General features: G+C 42.0%; 1 protein-coding gene across 1 annotated transcript in view; it reads left to right on the top strand.

Moving 5' to 3' along the window:
- Positions 1–604: 604 nt before the first annotated feature.
- Positions 605–13,820, top strand: part of PDE8B (phosphodiesterase 8B) — a 70,636-nt gene continuing 57,420 nt past the window's right edge. Inside the window, exon 1 of the mRNA XM_051788098.1 lies at positions 605–1,164. Within this exon, the coding sequence (XP_051644058.1) occupies positions 853–1,164 (312 nt within the window). The 5' untranslated portion in view covers positions 605–852. The remainder of the gene's footprint in view (positions 1,165–13,820) is intronic.

Raw genomic sequence — 13,820 nt, forward strand, 5'->3', positions numbered from 1 at the left:
ACATGTTTAGATTTACACCTCCTACATAGTTTCACTGAGGTCAATGAAACTATTCACTGTGGAAAGCTAAGAAGGTGTGTAAGTCTCTGCAGCATTAAATATTTTGCTTGATTATCTCCCCAGGGACTGAAAACAGGGATTGGCAGCTATCAGACATCTAGGGTAAAATGGCAACTTGTGTCACTGAATATTGGCTTAATTGAAAAACAGCATTAAGAGTTGTAGAACAATTGTGGCCTTTTTTCCTAACTTGCAGTGAGTGCTATGTGGCTCCAAACTGCTCCCTGCAGTACCCCCAACCAACTGACATTTGCTCACCCATGACTGAGGCACATTTTGACTGTCAAAATAAGTTTTGAGAGAGAGAGAGAGAGAGAGAGAGAGAGAGGGAGAGAGAGAGAGAGAGAGAGAGAGAGGGAGAGAGAGAGAAATGTCGTACATACCCAAGGCTTGAAAGTAGACTCTCTCCCCGGGTCGCGAGAAGGCTGCATCGCCGATGGCGATGCTTCTCCTCCTCCCCGTCCTCCTCCCCCTCCTCTTCCCCCCTGACTGGGTGCAGACTCGGTGGCCGCAGACGCTTCGTAAGACGCTGCCGAGGAGGGGAAGGGGCTTAGCGGGTCTGGGATCCCTGGAGGCGGCGCGGAGAGCCGGGCGGGGGTGCCGGGGAGGCGCCGGAGGGGCGGGAGCGGCCGGGGCAGCGCTGGCGGGGGGAGGCGCCGGTGCTGCCGGCGCGGGGTGCGCGGCGCAGGGGCGGCGGCCCCGCAGCCCGGGCGGGCGGGCGGCAGGTGCGAGTGGAGCGGAGCGGAGCGGGCCGACGGTGCAGCGGGGCGGGGTGGGTGGGGAAGGGAAGGGATGGGCTGCGCCCCTAGCATCCACGTCTCGCATAGCGGTGTGATTTACTGCCGGGACTCGGAGGAGTCCAACTCCCCCCACCAGACCACCACCATCTCGCAGGGCACCGCCACCCTGCACGGCCTCTTCGTCAAGACAGACGCAGCCGACTCCATTCCCTCCGTCCTCGCTTACCAGAGCCGGCAGCCGCCGCCCTCCGCCGCTCCCCGCCGCAAGGAGCGCAGGGAGTCCGGAGGCGCCTCCGCCCGGTCCAGGACGCCCCACTGCTGCAGCGTCGAGGCGGAGACCCAGACCAGCAGCTCCAGCGTCAAGGTAAGTGGTGGCCGCTCCGGAGGGGTCTCCAGCGGGGCCGCTGTGGGTCCCCGCCGGCCGCGGCAGAGGGAGGGCAGTGCGCGGAGCCGGCGCCTCCTCCGCTGGAGGATGCTCGGCGGGCGGGATGCAGCTGCCGGGAGCGGTGCCCTGGTGCCCACTGACTCACCGCAGCTGCGGCGGCCGGGCCGGGCCGGGCTGGCACTGCTGCGGGGGGGCCGCCACTCCTGGAGCTCGCCCGGGGGGGAGCAGCGGCCGCCGGGCCCCTCGGGCTCCCTTCGCCTCTCTCTGCCCCGCTGATCCTCGCCTTGGAGAGGCTCCGGGGCGCCCTTTGCTGGGATCAGTCCTGGACACCCCGCGAGCGGGGAAAGGGTTCGTTTCGAGCTCTGTGACTGACAGCAGAGAGTAGGCGCCTCTGGGAGAGGCAGAATAAAATCTCCCCCCGTGTAATTCTCAACTGCAACAAACCCGTACCTGCTGTTAGGTTTACTTCATCCCTTTTCCTGCCCCCATGTCTGGTCCGAATGAACTGTTGCGGCGAGGCGTGGATGTTCGTCTGAGAACAGAATCACTGTGATGCGCACACGTATGCAAGTGCACCTTGCTGGCATAGGGCTGTGGGGATGATCCCGAAAGGGCGGCAGGGTCTGTGTCTGTAGGGTATCTGGAAGGCTTGGGTCTCCCTCTCAGTACCTAAGGCAGGTACTGCTGCGACTTGCTTGTCAACGTCTTCACTTAAGTTTAGCACTTTAAAAAGAGATGATTGTGCTGGATTTTCTTTTCCTTTTTTTTTTTTTTTTTTTCCCCGATCAGAGCAGGTTTTTCATTAACTTCTCTGAAAGCTTTCTAGAAATTAAGTTTTGCTTTGTTGCCCTCTTCCAAAGCTTATTATTAAAAAAAATGGTGTCATGATCCTACCTACACCTCAGATTTCTTTTCTGTTTAAAGCAGGATACCATGTCACAAAGTAATTCCATGGGCTTAAACATATTGAAATATTTTGTTAAAAGATAATGAAGAAATTAAAAAGTTTTATTTCTTTATAATTTAAAAAATCCAGAAATCATCTTTAGAAAACATAAGTAAGATAAGTCAAAGGAAAAAAAACCACCGAACACCCCCACAATCCACTGTCAGTTTGTTTATTCAAATGCTGAGAAACTTGCAGAATTGTCTGCGGTCAAATTGACCATTTCACTCATTTTGAAGAACCTGGACGAAGTTCAAGAACAACTGGAATAAAACAATTGTGTTTCTTGGATTCAGGGATTTTGTTGTTTGGGGTTTTTTTTTTTTACATTTCAGAGTGGAATATTTAACACAAAATAAAATTTCTTTTTTTAAGGTGGAGAACAAAATAAAAATACTTTCACAATTAAATTGAGAATTAAAAAAAATGTTAAAGTGGTAATTCAGTTCTTAATAATTATTTATGATTTGCTGTTCCATCATGTGCTCTTATAAACAAATATATTTGTCAACTTTCTGGTTATTAAAACTGAAAATATTTCAGATGTTTTTGAACTTTGTCATTGGCACTGTAATCTTACTGATTCAACAAGGCCAAGTACTGTCTGGGTCTTGCCCTTGGGTCACAACAACCCCAAGCAGCACTACAGGCTGGGGCAGAGTGCCTGGAAAGCTGCCAGGAGAAAAAGGACAGGGGGTGGGGAGAAGGGGGATGTGTGAGAGTGCTGGTCGACAGCATGTGAACATGAGCCAGCAGTGTGTCCAGGTGTCCAGGAAGGCCAATGGCACCCTGGCCTGTGTTGGCAATAGCGTGGAGAGCAGGTTCAGGGGAGGAATCATCCTTCTGTGCTTGGCACTGGTGAGGATTTACCTCAAATCAGGGGCCAGTTCAGGGCCCCTCACTACAGGAAAGATATCGAGGTGCTGGAGCAAGTCTAGAGAAGGGCAACAGGGCTGTTCAAGAGTCTGAAGCATAAATCATATGAGGAATAGCTGAGGAAGCTGGGGGTGTTTCTCCTGGAGAAAGGATGCCCAGGGGAGACCTTATTGCTCCCTACAACTACCTGAAAGGAGGATGTGGCCAGGTGGAGGTCGGCCTTTTCAGGTGACAGGGTGAGACGAAATGGCCTCAAGTTGCACTAGGTGTGGTTCAGGTTGAACATCAGTAAGAATTTCTTCATGGAAAGTGTTGTGAAGCATTGGAATAGGCTGCCAAGGGAGGTGGTGGAGTCACTATCCCAGGAAGTGTTCAAGAAACAATTGGCTGTGGCACTTAGTACCACAGTCTAGTTGACAAGGGGGATTGGTCAAAAGTTGGACCCAATGATTTTGGACATCTTTTCCAACCTAAGTGATTCTGTGATTTTGTAATTATTTTCTATAGTTTCAGTTCTTTTTACTAATTATGGGTTTGTTAGATTTTCTGGTTTTTGGGGGTTTTTTAAAGTTATTGACAAACTATTTCAATTATATAGTAGAAATATTCTCATTCTTATAAAAATTAAGATATGTAAAATTTTTTATACAATTTTTAAAATTCAATTAGAGACTCCGTTCTTACTGCCAATCTTGGCACAGTTTCGTACAGGTTGTCTGACTAAAGCAAGGTTGGACTATTATAGAACTATCATAAAGGCAAAATCATATATGATACCTGATGGGCTATAAGTGGAAATGTGTGGAAATATGTTTCTCTAGTAGTATATGATAACAATATTTATTTCCATAGAAGTTCAAAATGAAAATATTTATTTTGGTACAGAAGGAGTATCTAGCAATACTACATGGTTTTAACTGCTGTATTGCTTAGTTGCATGTATCAGCCATATTTGATATTCCATACCATGTGGTGTCATGCTCAGGATGTAAAGTGGGGGGAAGAAGGAGGAAGAGAAGAATGTTTGAAGTGATGGCATTTGTTTTCCCAAATCACCATTAAATGTGATGGGATCCTTCTCTCCTGGAGTTGGCTGTATACCTGCCTGCCCACGGGAAGTAGTGAATTAATTCCCTGTTTTGCTTTGCTCACATATATATGTTTTTCTCTGCCTATTAAAGTGTCTGTATCTCAAGTCATGAGTTATTTCACTTTTACTCTTCAGATTCTCTCCCCATCCTGCTGGTGGTAGAGTGAATGATAGCTGCCCGAGGCTCAGTTGCCATCTGGGGTTAAACCACCACAAAATCTCATCTAACTCTGTTTGGGGGACAAAACAAATGGTCAAATGGCTGTGAGCACTATTATGTATTAATATAATTTTCCAGTTGTGTAACTGTTTAACCCTCTTAAACCATGCTGCATGGTGTTTTGTGTTGTAAACTGATCTTTAATTGTTTACACAATCAAGTATTGCATTATTTACATTTGATCCTGTCTTTATACAATGTTTTAAAACTAATCCACACCATAATATGAAACAGGCATTAAAATAAATCAGCCTGTAATGATTTCAACACTATTCAATTTAAATAAAATACCAAAAAGGACCCCAAACCAAAATCAAACCAAAAAAAAAAAAAAAAAAAAAAAGACAAAGCCAAAAAAACCCCCAAACACACAATGATCCCACGTCAGTTAGAATATATGAGTTATCTAAACCTTACTTTTAAAGTCTGTCTGATCTGTATTCATTTGGGGTGAGATAGTGTTACAAAGGCAAGAGTATATTTTTGTTTTCTTTTCTTCTCCTTTCCTTAATGACAAGTTCTGAACTTTCAGAGCCATGAGATGTGTTGGTCCCATCCTGCTCACAGTGATTATGAGTAACTATTCAACAGTTCTGGTATATGTGTGAATTTCTTTGTGGATTGAAAGCTTAGTAACTAATATCTAAAGCTTGCTGACAAAGATCTCAAGTGGACTTGTTAAGTATTAGAAGATGCACCTGCACCCTGATTTGGAAAAGGACCCACGGTTTCTGGTGCCCAGCCATACACTGTGTTACTAAGGTACTTGGTCAGAAGCACTCAATTAAAAAACAGACATTCCTTGCCCCTGTTCCTTCCTTAATAAAACTAAACAGTATCAAAACAAAGAGTATTAATATCTCAAACCTTACCTCAGCTTTATATAAAGATACAAGGCATTTAGCTTACATCACTGAAGCATAGCTTTGAACATGGAAAGGTGCTAACTGTATAAAGGCTGATTGACCCATTGCTCAACTATTGCTGGTTCTGAACTGCAACAGAACCAGCAAGGTTTAGCAAGGAGTAAATAGTTTCTTGGACACTTCCTAGGAGATTTAAAAAGGTAAAAAAAGTTTACCTTATCTTTGTTTACAAGTACATCTTTTAATTATGGCCAAATCTTAAGCAGAAGTGAATAGATTCTCCTTTCTTGAACATCTTGAGGCTTTGGCATTAGCCAAACTTTAAAAACTACAACAACAGACAAGTTTCAAAGCTCTTGTTGCTAACATGTAAGCTAGATGGAAAAAAACCCAAAACCATCTGCAGTCTTCTATTGATTACTTTATTGTATTTTTCATCTTGAAATTACAAGAACAGCAGGTGTAATGGTTTGGGTTTTCTTATGCTGTGTTCTTTGTGGAAGAGAAAGGTCTGTTTATGAACCTCCCTTGATCAGTCACAATAGGAGCAGGTTTTGACAGTTTCCAGGCTTTTTATAGCAAAATGTTTATTAGAAGCAAAGCTCAAAAATAAGAAAAAATACATGGGACAGTATCTCTTACCAGCATTGGTCTGTGTTAAGTTCCAAGGTGGAAGTGTTGGAGTGGGTATATCCTTCTCAAAATGTCAAGAGCCTATCTTTTACAATTTTTTTTCCTATATCTGGGGGACTATGTAAAAGAATGCAGCTGCCAAATACAAACTGGAGAGCATTGAGAAATCCAGGTACTGAGAAAGTCGCATCAGGTCCATGGGTACCAGAGAAATGCAGTCATAAGCATTGCCTTGATTTTGAGTACAGTTCTTCCCTTTAAAGCAGGATCATGTGTAAGAAAAATCACTGTATTTCCTGTTCTGTTTGAAGTATACTCTTGTTTAATTGTCTGCTAGTAAGTTCTGTAGCATGTAAAACACACCAGACAAGACATTTCTTGAACATAGTTCAAGCAGAAAAGATTGTGGAGGCCAAAAAGTATTGAAATATGTTATGATGCAGAGCCTTGTTAATTCAGGCTAGATGTTCTATAAGAGGTGCTGGCCTGAATAACTCTTACCATAAAGGATATTGCTAGTATAGAAGTGGCTCTTCTATGACTAAGCCCAGACATCTTAAATGAATACACTAAAAGGACTTTCGTAAAGATTTACTGTTCTTTATCTGACCTTTCCATTCCTCCTTCGAATGATTCAGGTAAACTTCAGCAAGCCCTGTAGTTATGCTTTTAAGCAATGCTAGACAGAAGAAGAGTTACAGAACAGATAATACCGTTTCTTCAGAAAATATTAAAGCACTTGGCAAAAAGAAGCTTGGTGGATTAAAATGTGACTGCACATTGAGTCACACAGCGTTCTGGACTCCCAAAACTGTTCTTGATGATATGCATTTATATCATTAAATATAAAATGCGCACACACTCGTATAGGAAAAGTGTTGGAAGCTTGTAAGAGAGCCATGAGCCTCAGCCATTTCATCACTGGAAGTCAGCAGAGTCCCACGGACTCTCTAAGTTCTCCGGTAAAAAGTTATTTTGGAACATCTGCTTTCAGTGCCCAAAATACCAAGCAGTTTTGAGCAAACTGACCATTATTAGCATGTGTTTTCCAGTTTTTACTGTTTGCTATGGGCAAAATGAGACTGAGGTTTTCACCTTCTGCTTGATGTGAATCTTTTTACAGTTTCTAACACTCCATGATTGTGCTGGATGCAGACGAAAGGGATTTAAAATAAAACTGACCACACAGCTGAAAGACATAATGCAAGCTGAGGAGCTGTGCCAGATATTTTGGGGAATAATGCATGCTCTTATCGTGCAGGAGATAGGTTTGAATTCCTGCAGCTGAGAATGTTTGATAATCACTAGGGTGTGATACAAAAAGTGGGCACATAGTTTTCCATTTTTGTCCTTCAGGTGAGGAATAATCTAGTTTTCTATCATATTTTAAGTAGTGGTTTAGACAACAGAGTATTTAAGCAGGTTGAAGTAAATGTGTATACATGATCTGCAGGTAGACTAAGAGAGGTAAGACTACCAAACACCTCTTGGAGACATTTCCTTCCAGCTGATTTGAGTGTCCCTTCTGTGCCTTGGACATCTATCACAATGAGATGATGAGCTAGACCTTTTTGCTGTAATGAGCATGTAAACACCTGATTCTCAAAAATGTTTCCTGTTCCTGATGGGATCCTTCAACTTCTCGAGGGGGTTGTTATTTTAGACAGGTTTCTGTACTTCCATGGATTCCTAGATCAGGTAGTGGTATCAGGCTGGATCATAGGCAACACAGGCACTCCTGAAGTAAGGAGTAATGCAAGTCCGTATTTTCAAAAATTTGGCAATGCTCTGTGAAGTAGTTCTTAATTTGCTGCCAGATCTCAGTGTACTTTACTATCTATGTAGATTATCCTCTGCCTGTATTTCCTCTCTGCGTGTTTGTCACTCCTCTTATGTTTTTGGAAGATGCAACTCTATCTCAACTCTAACTCAACTCTGTCTACAGGGTTTTTCGGTGTAGCCCAAAGCGTATGTAAAATTTGTAGAATTATCTTTAGTGTACATGTAATTTTCTGAAATTGCCTTTAGCAAAGACTGTATGTAGCTGCATGTCTCCTAGAAAAAAACATGTGAAGTGTTTTATGGTGTAGCAGAGTTTAACTGTCTTTAGTGAGTCTTGCCATGGTAACCAAAGCCAGGATTATGGCTTCAGAAAATCAACAATCACATTTACTGATGTAAAGATAAAAGTACAGAACATTGTGAAAGGCAGCCTGTGTGTTTGAAGTGGTTGAGGGCATGAGCTTATAGTAACAACTGCCACCTGATGATCCCTTGTGTAGTACTGTCTCTTCTGGCCCAGATCAGTAGGGGTATTTCTAGCCCACTAAGTCACCAGTCTGGCAGGGCAGCAACACAACACCTGACTGTCCTCTTGCTTTTCTGAGGGCATCTTCCTTGGGGCGATCTCACAGACCGTAAAGCACAATGAGCTAATTCTACAGGAGCTTCCACAACTCCCCCAAAACACTGATGCCTTTGGATTGTGAAGCTTGAGTCATCTTTCCATCTGTGTGAGGAAGAAGTGCTGTCCAAAGATACATTATTAATTCTGAGTAAGGTGCCATGCTGTACAGCTTTTTGGAGACAGTGTCTAGTGCAGGTAACTTTCTTCACTTGCGAGGTCCATTTGCTGGTAAACTTTATTTTTCCCTTTCAGGTCAGCCATTTATGTCAACCACAACCTCAGCCTTCAGCATCCAATTATTTATAAATTACTTTCTCACCCATGTTGTCAGCCATAAAAGAACAAAATGCATTAGAGACATGCTGTTCCTTTGGGTTACCTCTGACTCTGTGAATGGAGAGGTACTCTGGAGAATAGTCAAAAAAAATCCCTGCATATCTCTATGCACTGATTTGGCTTTCCAGTGCCAAATATTTCATATCTTGAGTATAGAATGGGTAGAGCGTAGATTTATGCTGAGAAACCCCTCAGCTAAATGGTGCTACTTTAGAATCACTCTCTATATTAAATTCCTAATAATGTGAGTTACTCACTTGGAAAATGCAGAACTACTTTTGATGTAGATTTGGGATTCATTGACCTCTTGCCCTGGATTCATACTGCATCTGAAGAGGCAGTTTGCTCTCTAACAGAATGGGAAAACTGGACCAACACTGGTTGGTTTCATAGCATGGAAGAGTGGAGCAGGAATTGCAAAAATCTGGGCCACCTGGACTCCAGCACACAGAATTCACAGAGAATGCAGCCAAGTGTAAGCATGAGTATAGATATTATAAAACTGTTTAAATAAGAATTCCCAAGAAACAACACTTAGCTGAGAAACTCTACATTAGTAGGGTCTGCAATGTCCACTGCTGAAATGGGCGGAATGGAGTATTGAAGCAATGTAGCTGTTAGAAATCAAGGTATTCAACATCTATTTGTAAGTCTAGGACAAACTGCTCACAGCCGGTTTGCATATAGGGCTGTAACATGTTAGATTTAATTACTATTTATTAGTTTATATTTGGAGGGGTGAGTTCTGATTTCTATCTCATTATATACATGTTTTAATCAAATAGTGATATACTTACCTGGGGCATACCTTTCAGTGCTGTTAAAAAATCAGTTTAGTTGAGTGTGGAATTGGGCATGAGGTCTCTTTTGTTAGCTTTGGAGCTGCTTCCAGCAGTCAATTTTCCCTTTGCTCTTAGGTCAGCCATTTTGCCACAGGGCCATTGAAAGTGGTTTTCCTCTTCCCCTGTCACAGATTTGGAAGGCTGTCTGAGACCACTGTGAACTTGACTGTTGTTAATGGCCATTGTTCTCCTGCAGTTATGTTTAATAATCATTGTGTCCATTTTGAAATGCAATTTATCAAACCATTGTGTTAGACAGAAAGCCAAGAAATCTCTTTTAGAAAAGGAGAGGTAAAATTAGACTTTAACTTTTTGTGTGTGTTGTTTTCCAAAGTTAGTCAAATTTCTTTTGAGATCCCAGTGTAGGTGGTAATGTAATGGCTAGGGTTTTTTCTGGAGATGAGACACTCAAGTGCAAGTTTCTGTTTTGAAAGAGTCTAAAGAGATTCTCCCATGAGAGTACCCTGCTTCCTGGACTGTTGGCTATTGTGGGTTTCTCTTCCTCTTGCCTCTGAGATGGCTTCCCTGAAATCTATGCATTCCAAAGAATCCTGCCTGATGAATTGCTACTTCCTCCTTGTTGCAAAGACAGATGTTTCTTAAACAACTGTTTAATTATATTGTGAAGTAATACAAGGTTTCAGGAAAATGTGGTTATATTCCATTTCAGAATAAAACCATTCCCATGTATTAAATGGTTAGGGCCGTGTTAGTGTTCCACGCAGTGTGGTGACTCATGGAAGTGGAGTAGCTGCCATGCTGAGTACCTTGCTGTGACCTCGCTTCAGCCTGCTTCATTTTGCCTCAGATTGCAAAGTGAGGGAGGCCAGGATAGCAAGACATCTCAAAGTTTAGAACTCTTACATTCTCATGGACATGTTGTGGTGGGCTGCAGCTGCTGGACAGCACTCCATCCCCATGGAGCTCTGGATGGCAGCTGCAGTGCACTGGTGGAGACCTGGGATATCTTTTGCTACCTTTTTTCTAGAGTTTTGTGCAGACATGAAAAGGTCAGCTGGAGTACTGTAACAGTGTGGTGGATGGTTAGAGAAGACATGGATGAAGTGAAAATCTTAGATGAGCTAAGCAATGAGACATCATTGTTCAAGCAGGAAAAAAAATGATCAATTTAGCCTAAGCTGGAGTGGCTGTGGAAGGGGCATCTGTTGTGGGCTGGAGGAGGCCAGGACAGAGAGTTGTGCCAAAGGGAGTGGGGATGAAGGAGCCTGTGGGTAGATAGGTATCTTAGGGGGGAAAAAAAAGATCTGTTTTGGTGGCACAGGATGCCTTTGACACTTGTAAGTCTTGAGGATATGTAATGTCTAATCTAGTGATTTCTGTCCAGATCTTATAATATCTGCACAACAAAAATGTATCTTACCGCTCAGTGCTAAGCATCAGATTGACTGATGCAACAGGAAATGCCTAGATGGTGTTCTGTGTACAAAGCTGTAGTAGTGTATCCACTGCTACCTAAAGTAATTTAATAGTCTGGGTTGATAGTCTGATTGTCTGGGTTTTATAAACGATCCCATCACAACAGCAGAGGACTCCGTCTAAGTCTTGCAATTAAACATTTGAAAGCAAGAGAGAAGTAGCTAGTATTTCTCTAGACAAATTGAAGACTCTTAACCAACTGCTAGTTCAAGTTCTATATTCTCTAAGGGGAAAAAGCCTCTTACCTTCATATGTTTTTTATTCCTTGTCAGAAGTACTACTCCAGACAAACTGTGCTGGTTTGTTGTAATACCTGATAGTTGTAAGAAGAATGTTGGTAGCTAAATCAGTACTTTTACTATAAGACAGGAAAAAGAGCTTGCTGGGAGGATCTTGTTGCACTGAAGAGAGTTTTCACAAAAGAGGGGGAAAAGGTACTCCCCCGAAAACCAAAATAACAACAACAAAACTATACCAAAACAAAACACCAAGCAGAACATAAGAATGAAAATTGTTCTAATATGGAGATACTTCTGGTATAACTGGTTCTGATATTCTGGGAACTTCTGTGATAACTTTGTGTAATGACAGGATGCACTCCTGTTTTGCAACCACAATTAGAATATTGCCAGCAGAGGATTCACAGGGTGTATTACCTCTGTGGGTCTGGTACATAGGAATGAATTTAATCTTAGTGGTAGGTTTTTCTTTCAAAAATGATTTTGGATAAATAACCACTTTATTTGGTGCAACAGTTTCTTTGATATATTCGGGCATTTTTCTTATTTCAGTGTGACAGCTTTTACTCCTCTGGTCCTTCAGGTGGGCTTGGATTGAGCAACACAACTTAGGGTTTTTTTCACACTGTTAGTGGCTTATAAAAAGATGTTTATAGATATTATTTAAGACTCACACTCAAGAAAAAAGAAGTCTTAAAAATAATATATTTAAAATTCTATCATTTTAAGTTAGATTCTGTGCATCATGCTGTTAGAGATATCAGACTTCTTTCAGGTTTGTGAAAGTGAAATATCATAAAATTATCAATAGCAGAAGAACTAGTGGTACTGATCAGGCCTTCTCAACCAGAAAGGGTGTCTGTTTGCAGACACGCATTAACTAGAACAGCCGGTGCACATACAGATCTCTTTTGGCTCTTTAGCATTTTAGTGGCATAGGGACTACCCATACAGTTCAAAGAGTGTAGTAATGAACTGTCTTCAAAGAAGGGAGTCTTTTTCATGGGTTCCACCAGATTTATACAAGAGGCTATTTTTAGATCAAGAATTTTTTTGCCCCCTTAGAGCTATGAGACATCTGTGGCCTTGCCTCAGATTTTAAAAATCTGTCTTGCTGAAAGTAACTCCTTTAGTCCATCCTTTCATGTTTGCTTTATTGTTGTATTTGTTTGGTTGCAAATATCTGCAAATCTGCAGACAGCTTAAAACTGAAAAATGTTCTGTATTTCTGTAGCTCACATGTAAAGTCTTATCAGCGAGCACTGTTTTCCTGCATGGTTGATGCAGATGGCTGCCTGTCAAAGGATGACCCTTAATCACCACGCTCACGGCTTATTCTCTGATGTCAATACATAACGCAGTTCACCTATCCACGTGTATGTTTACAAATTGCTGTATGATACATGTATGTTTTTTGTTCTGTAGCCTGTTAAATGGCAAATGAGTAAAGAATGTCTTCTCTGTTTTATTTGGGAACACGTCATATAACTGCACAGGATCCACTGGAACAAAATGAAAGAAAATGGAGACAGCTTGCTCACAGTTGCAAGGTGTTTTTGTTTGAGTTGCTAATATTGTAAAATGGATACTAGATATATATATGATCATCTTTGAGTTTAGTCTGGAGAACTACTCCAACAAGATACTGTCATCAGGCAGATTTAGGAATATCTGACTGGGAAAGAGCAGCAATAAACTTTTGTGCACTTCAGAAATTTTTAGGAGAGAGATCAGGTTAACTCTCATTGTCTGCACTTTGTAAGAACATTTAATAGAGCTAGCTTTCTAACCAAACAGAACTAACAGAACATGAAGAAGATGAATGTGATTATTTTTATTACATTTATCAATTAGTACTCTAGAATTTTTGTATATCATTGAAGGAAGAGGAACATTTTATTTCAAAATTTAACAAAAGAGCTTAAAATAAGAACAGTAAAAACCTGGTATCATTTTGCACTTCCAGCTGCAGTACAGAAATGTGAAATTTATACATGTAGTCCAGTGGTCCCAATTCAGAAGTCACCATGTCATTTGTTAGAATGCAATCTAGAAAGACTACACTGACATCAGAGAGATGAAGATCTGACCTTTTTCAGATAGGCAATGGGCAAATTCAATTTTTTTTTACATTTCCCCACATTTTATTTTTAATTCAATAAAAATAAATGATTGGGCCCTGATAACCCCCCTGGTTAAGGGATTATCAAGGACCAGAACAGCTGGCATTATATCACCCACACAGCCCTTAGTTATTTTAGCTGTAGTTGGGCTGGGCAATGGTGCTTCTTTGAATGCTTTGTTCCTAACCCTCCCTGACAGGTGTTCAGCATTTCTTGACGTGTGAAGGAGGTGGTAGCAGAGCATAGGTGCATCATGTGAGATTTGCATCACTTGGAGATGCCAGCAGTGTTCTTGCCACCACTCCCTTTGGTTGATCTGCCACTCTCTCTCTTACAGGGTTTTTAATTTTTTGCCTGTTCTTTCAGCATGGGATTACTGAGGAAGTGATCACAGAGGAAGAAGATAGTCTGCCTTCTTTGAACAATGGGAGATCCTTTTATATGTTTGTGCACATACTTGCTGTGTGCTTATCTGCAGGTTGGGTGAGCCATCTGCTGGCGCCTCTCCTCTAGTTTTGTTTGGTTTTATTCCCCTCCCAATCCTCCCCCACCCACCTAGCCATTTGACCAGTTGTAGAGGGATTGCCATTACTGAGAATGGGATCAAAGCAGGATACATT

Source organism: Manacus candei, unplaced genomic scaffold (genome assembly GCF_025592945.1).
Source record: "Manacus candei isolate 608988 ecotype Guabito, Panama unplaced genomic scaffold, ASM2559294v1 h1tg000024l, whole genome shotgun sequence".
Lineage (NCBI taxonomy): Eukaryota > Metazoa > Chordata > Aves > Passeriformes > Pipridae > Manacus > Manacus candei.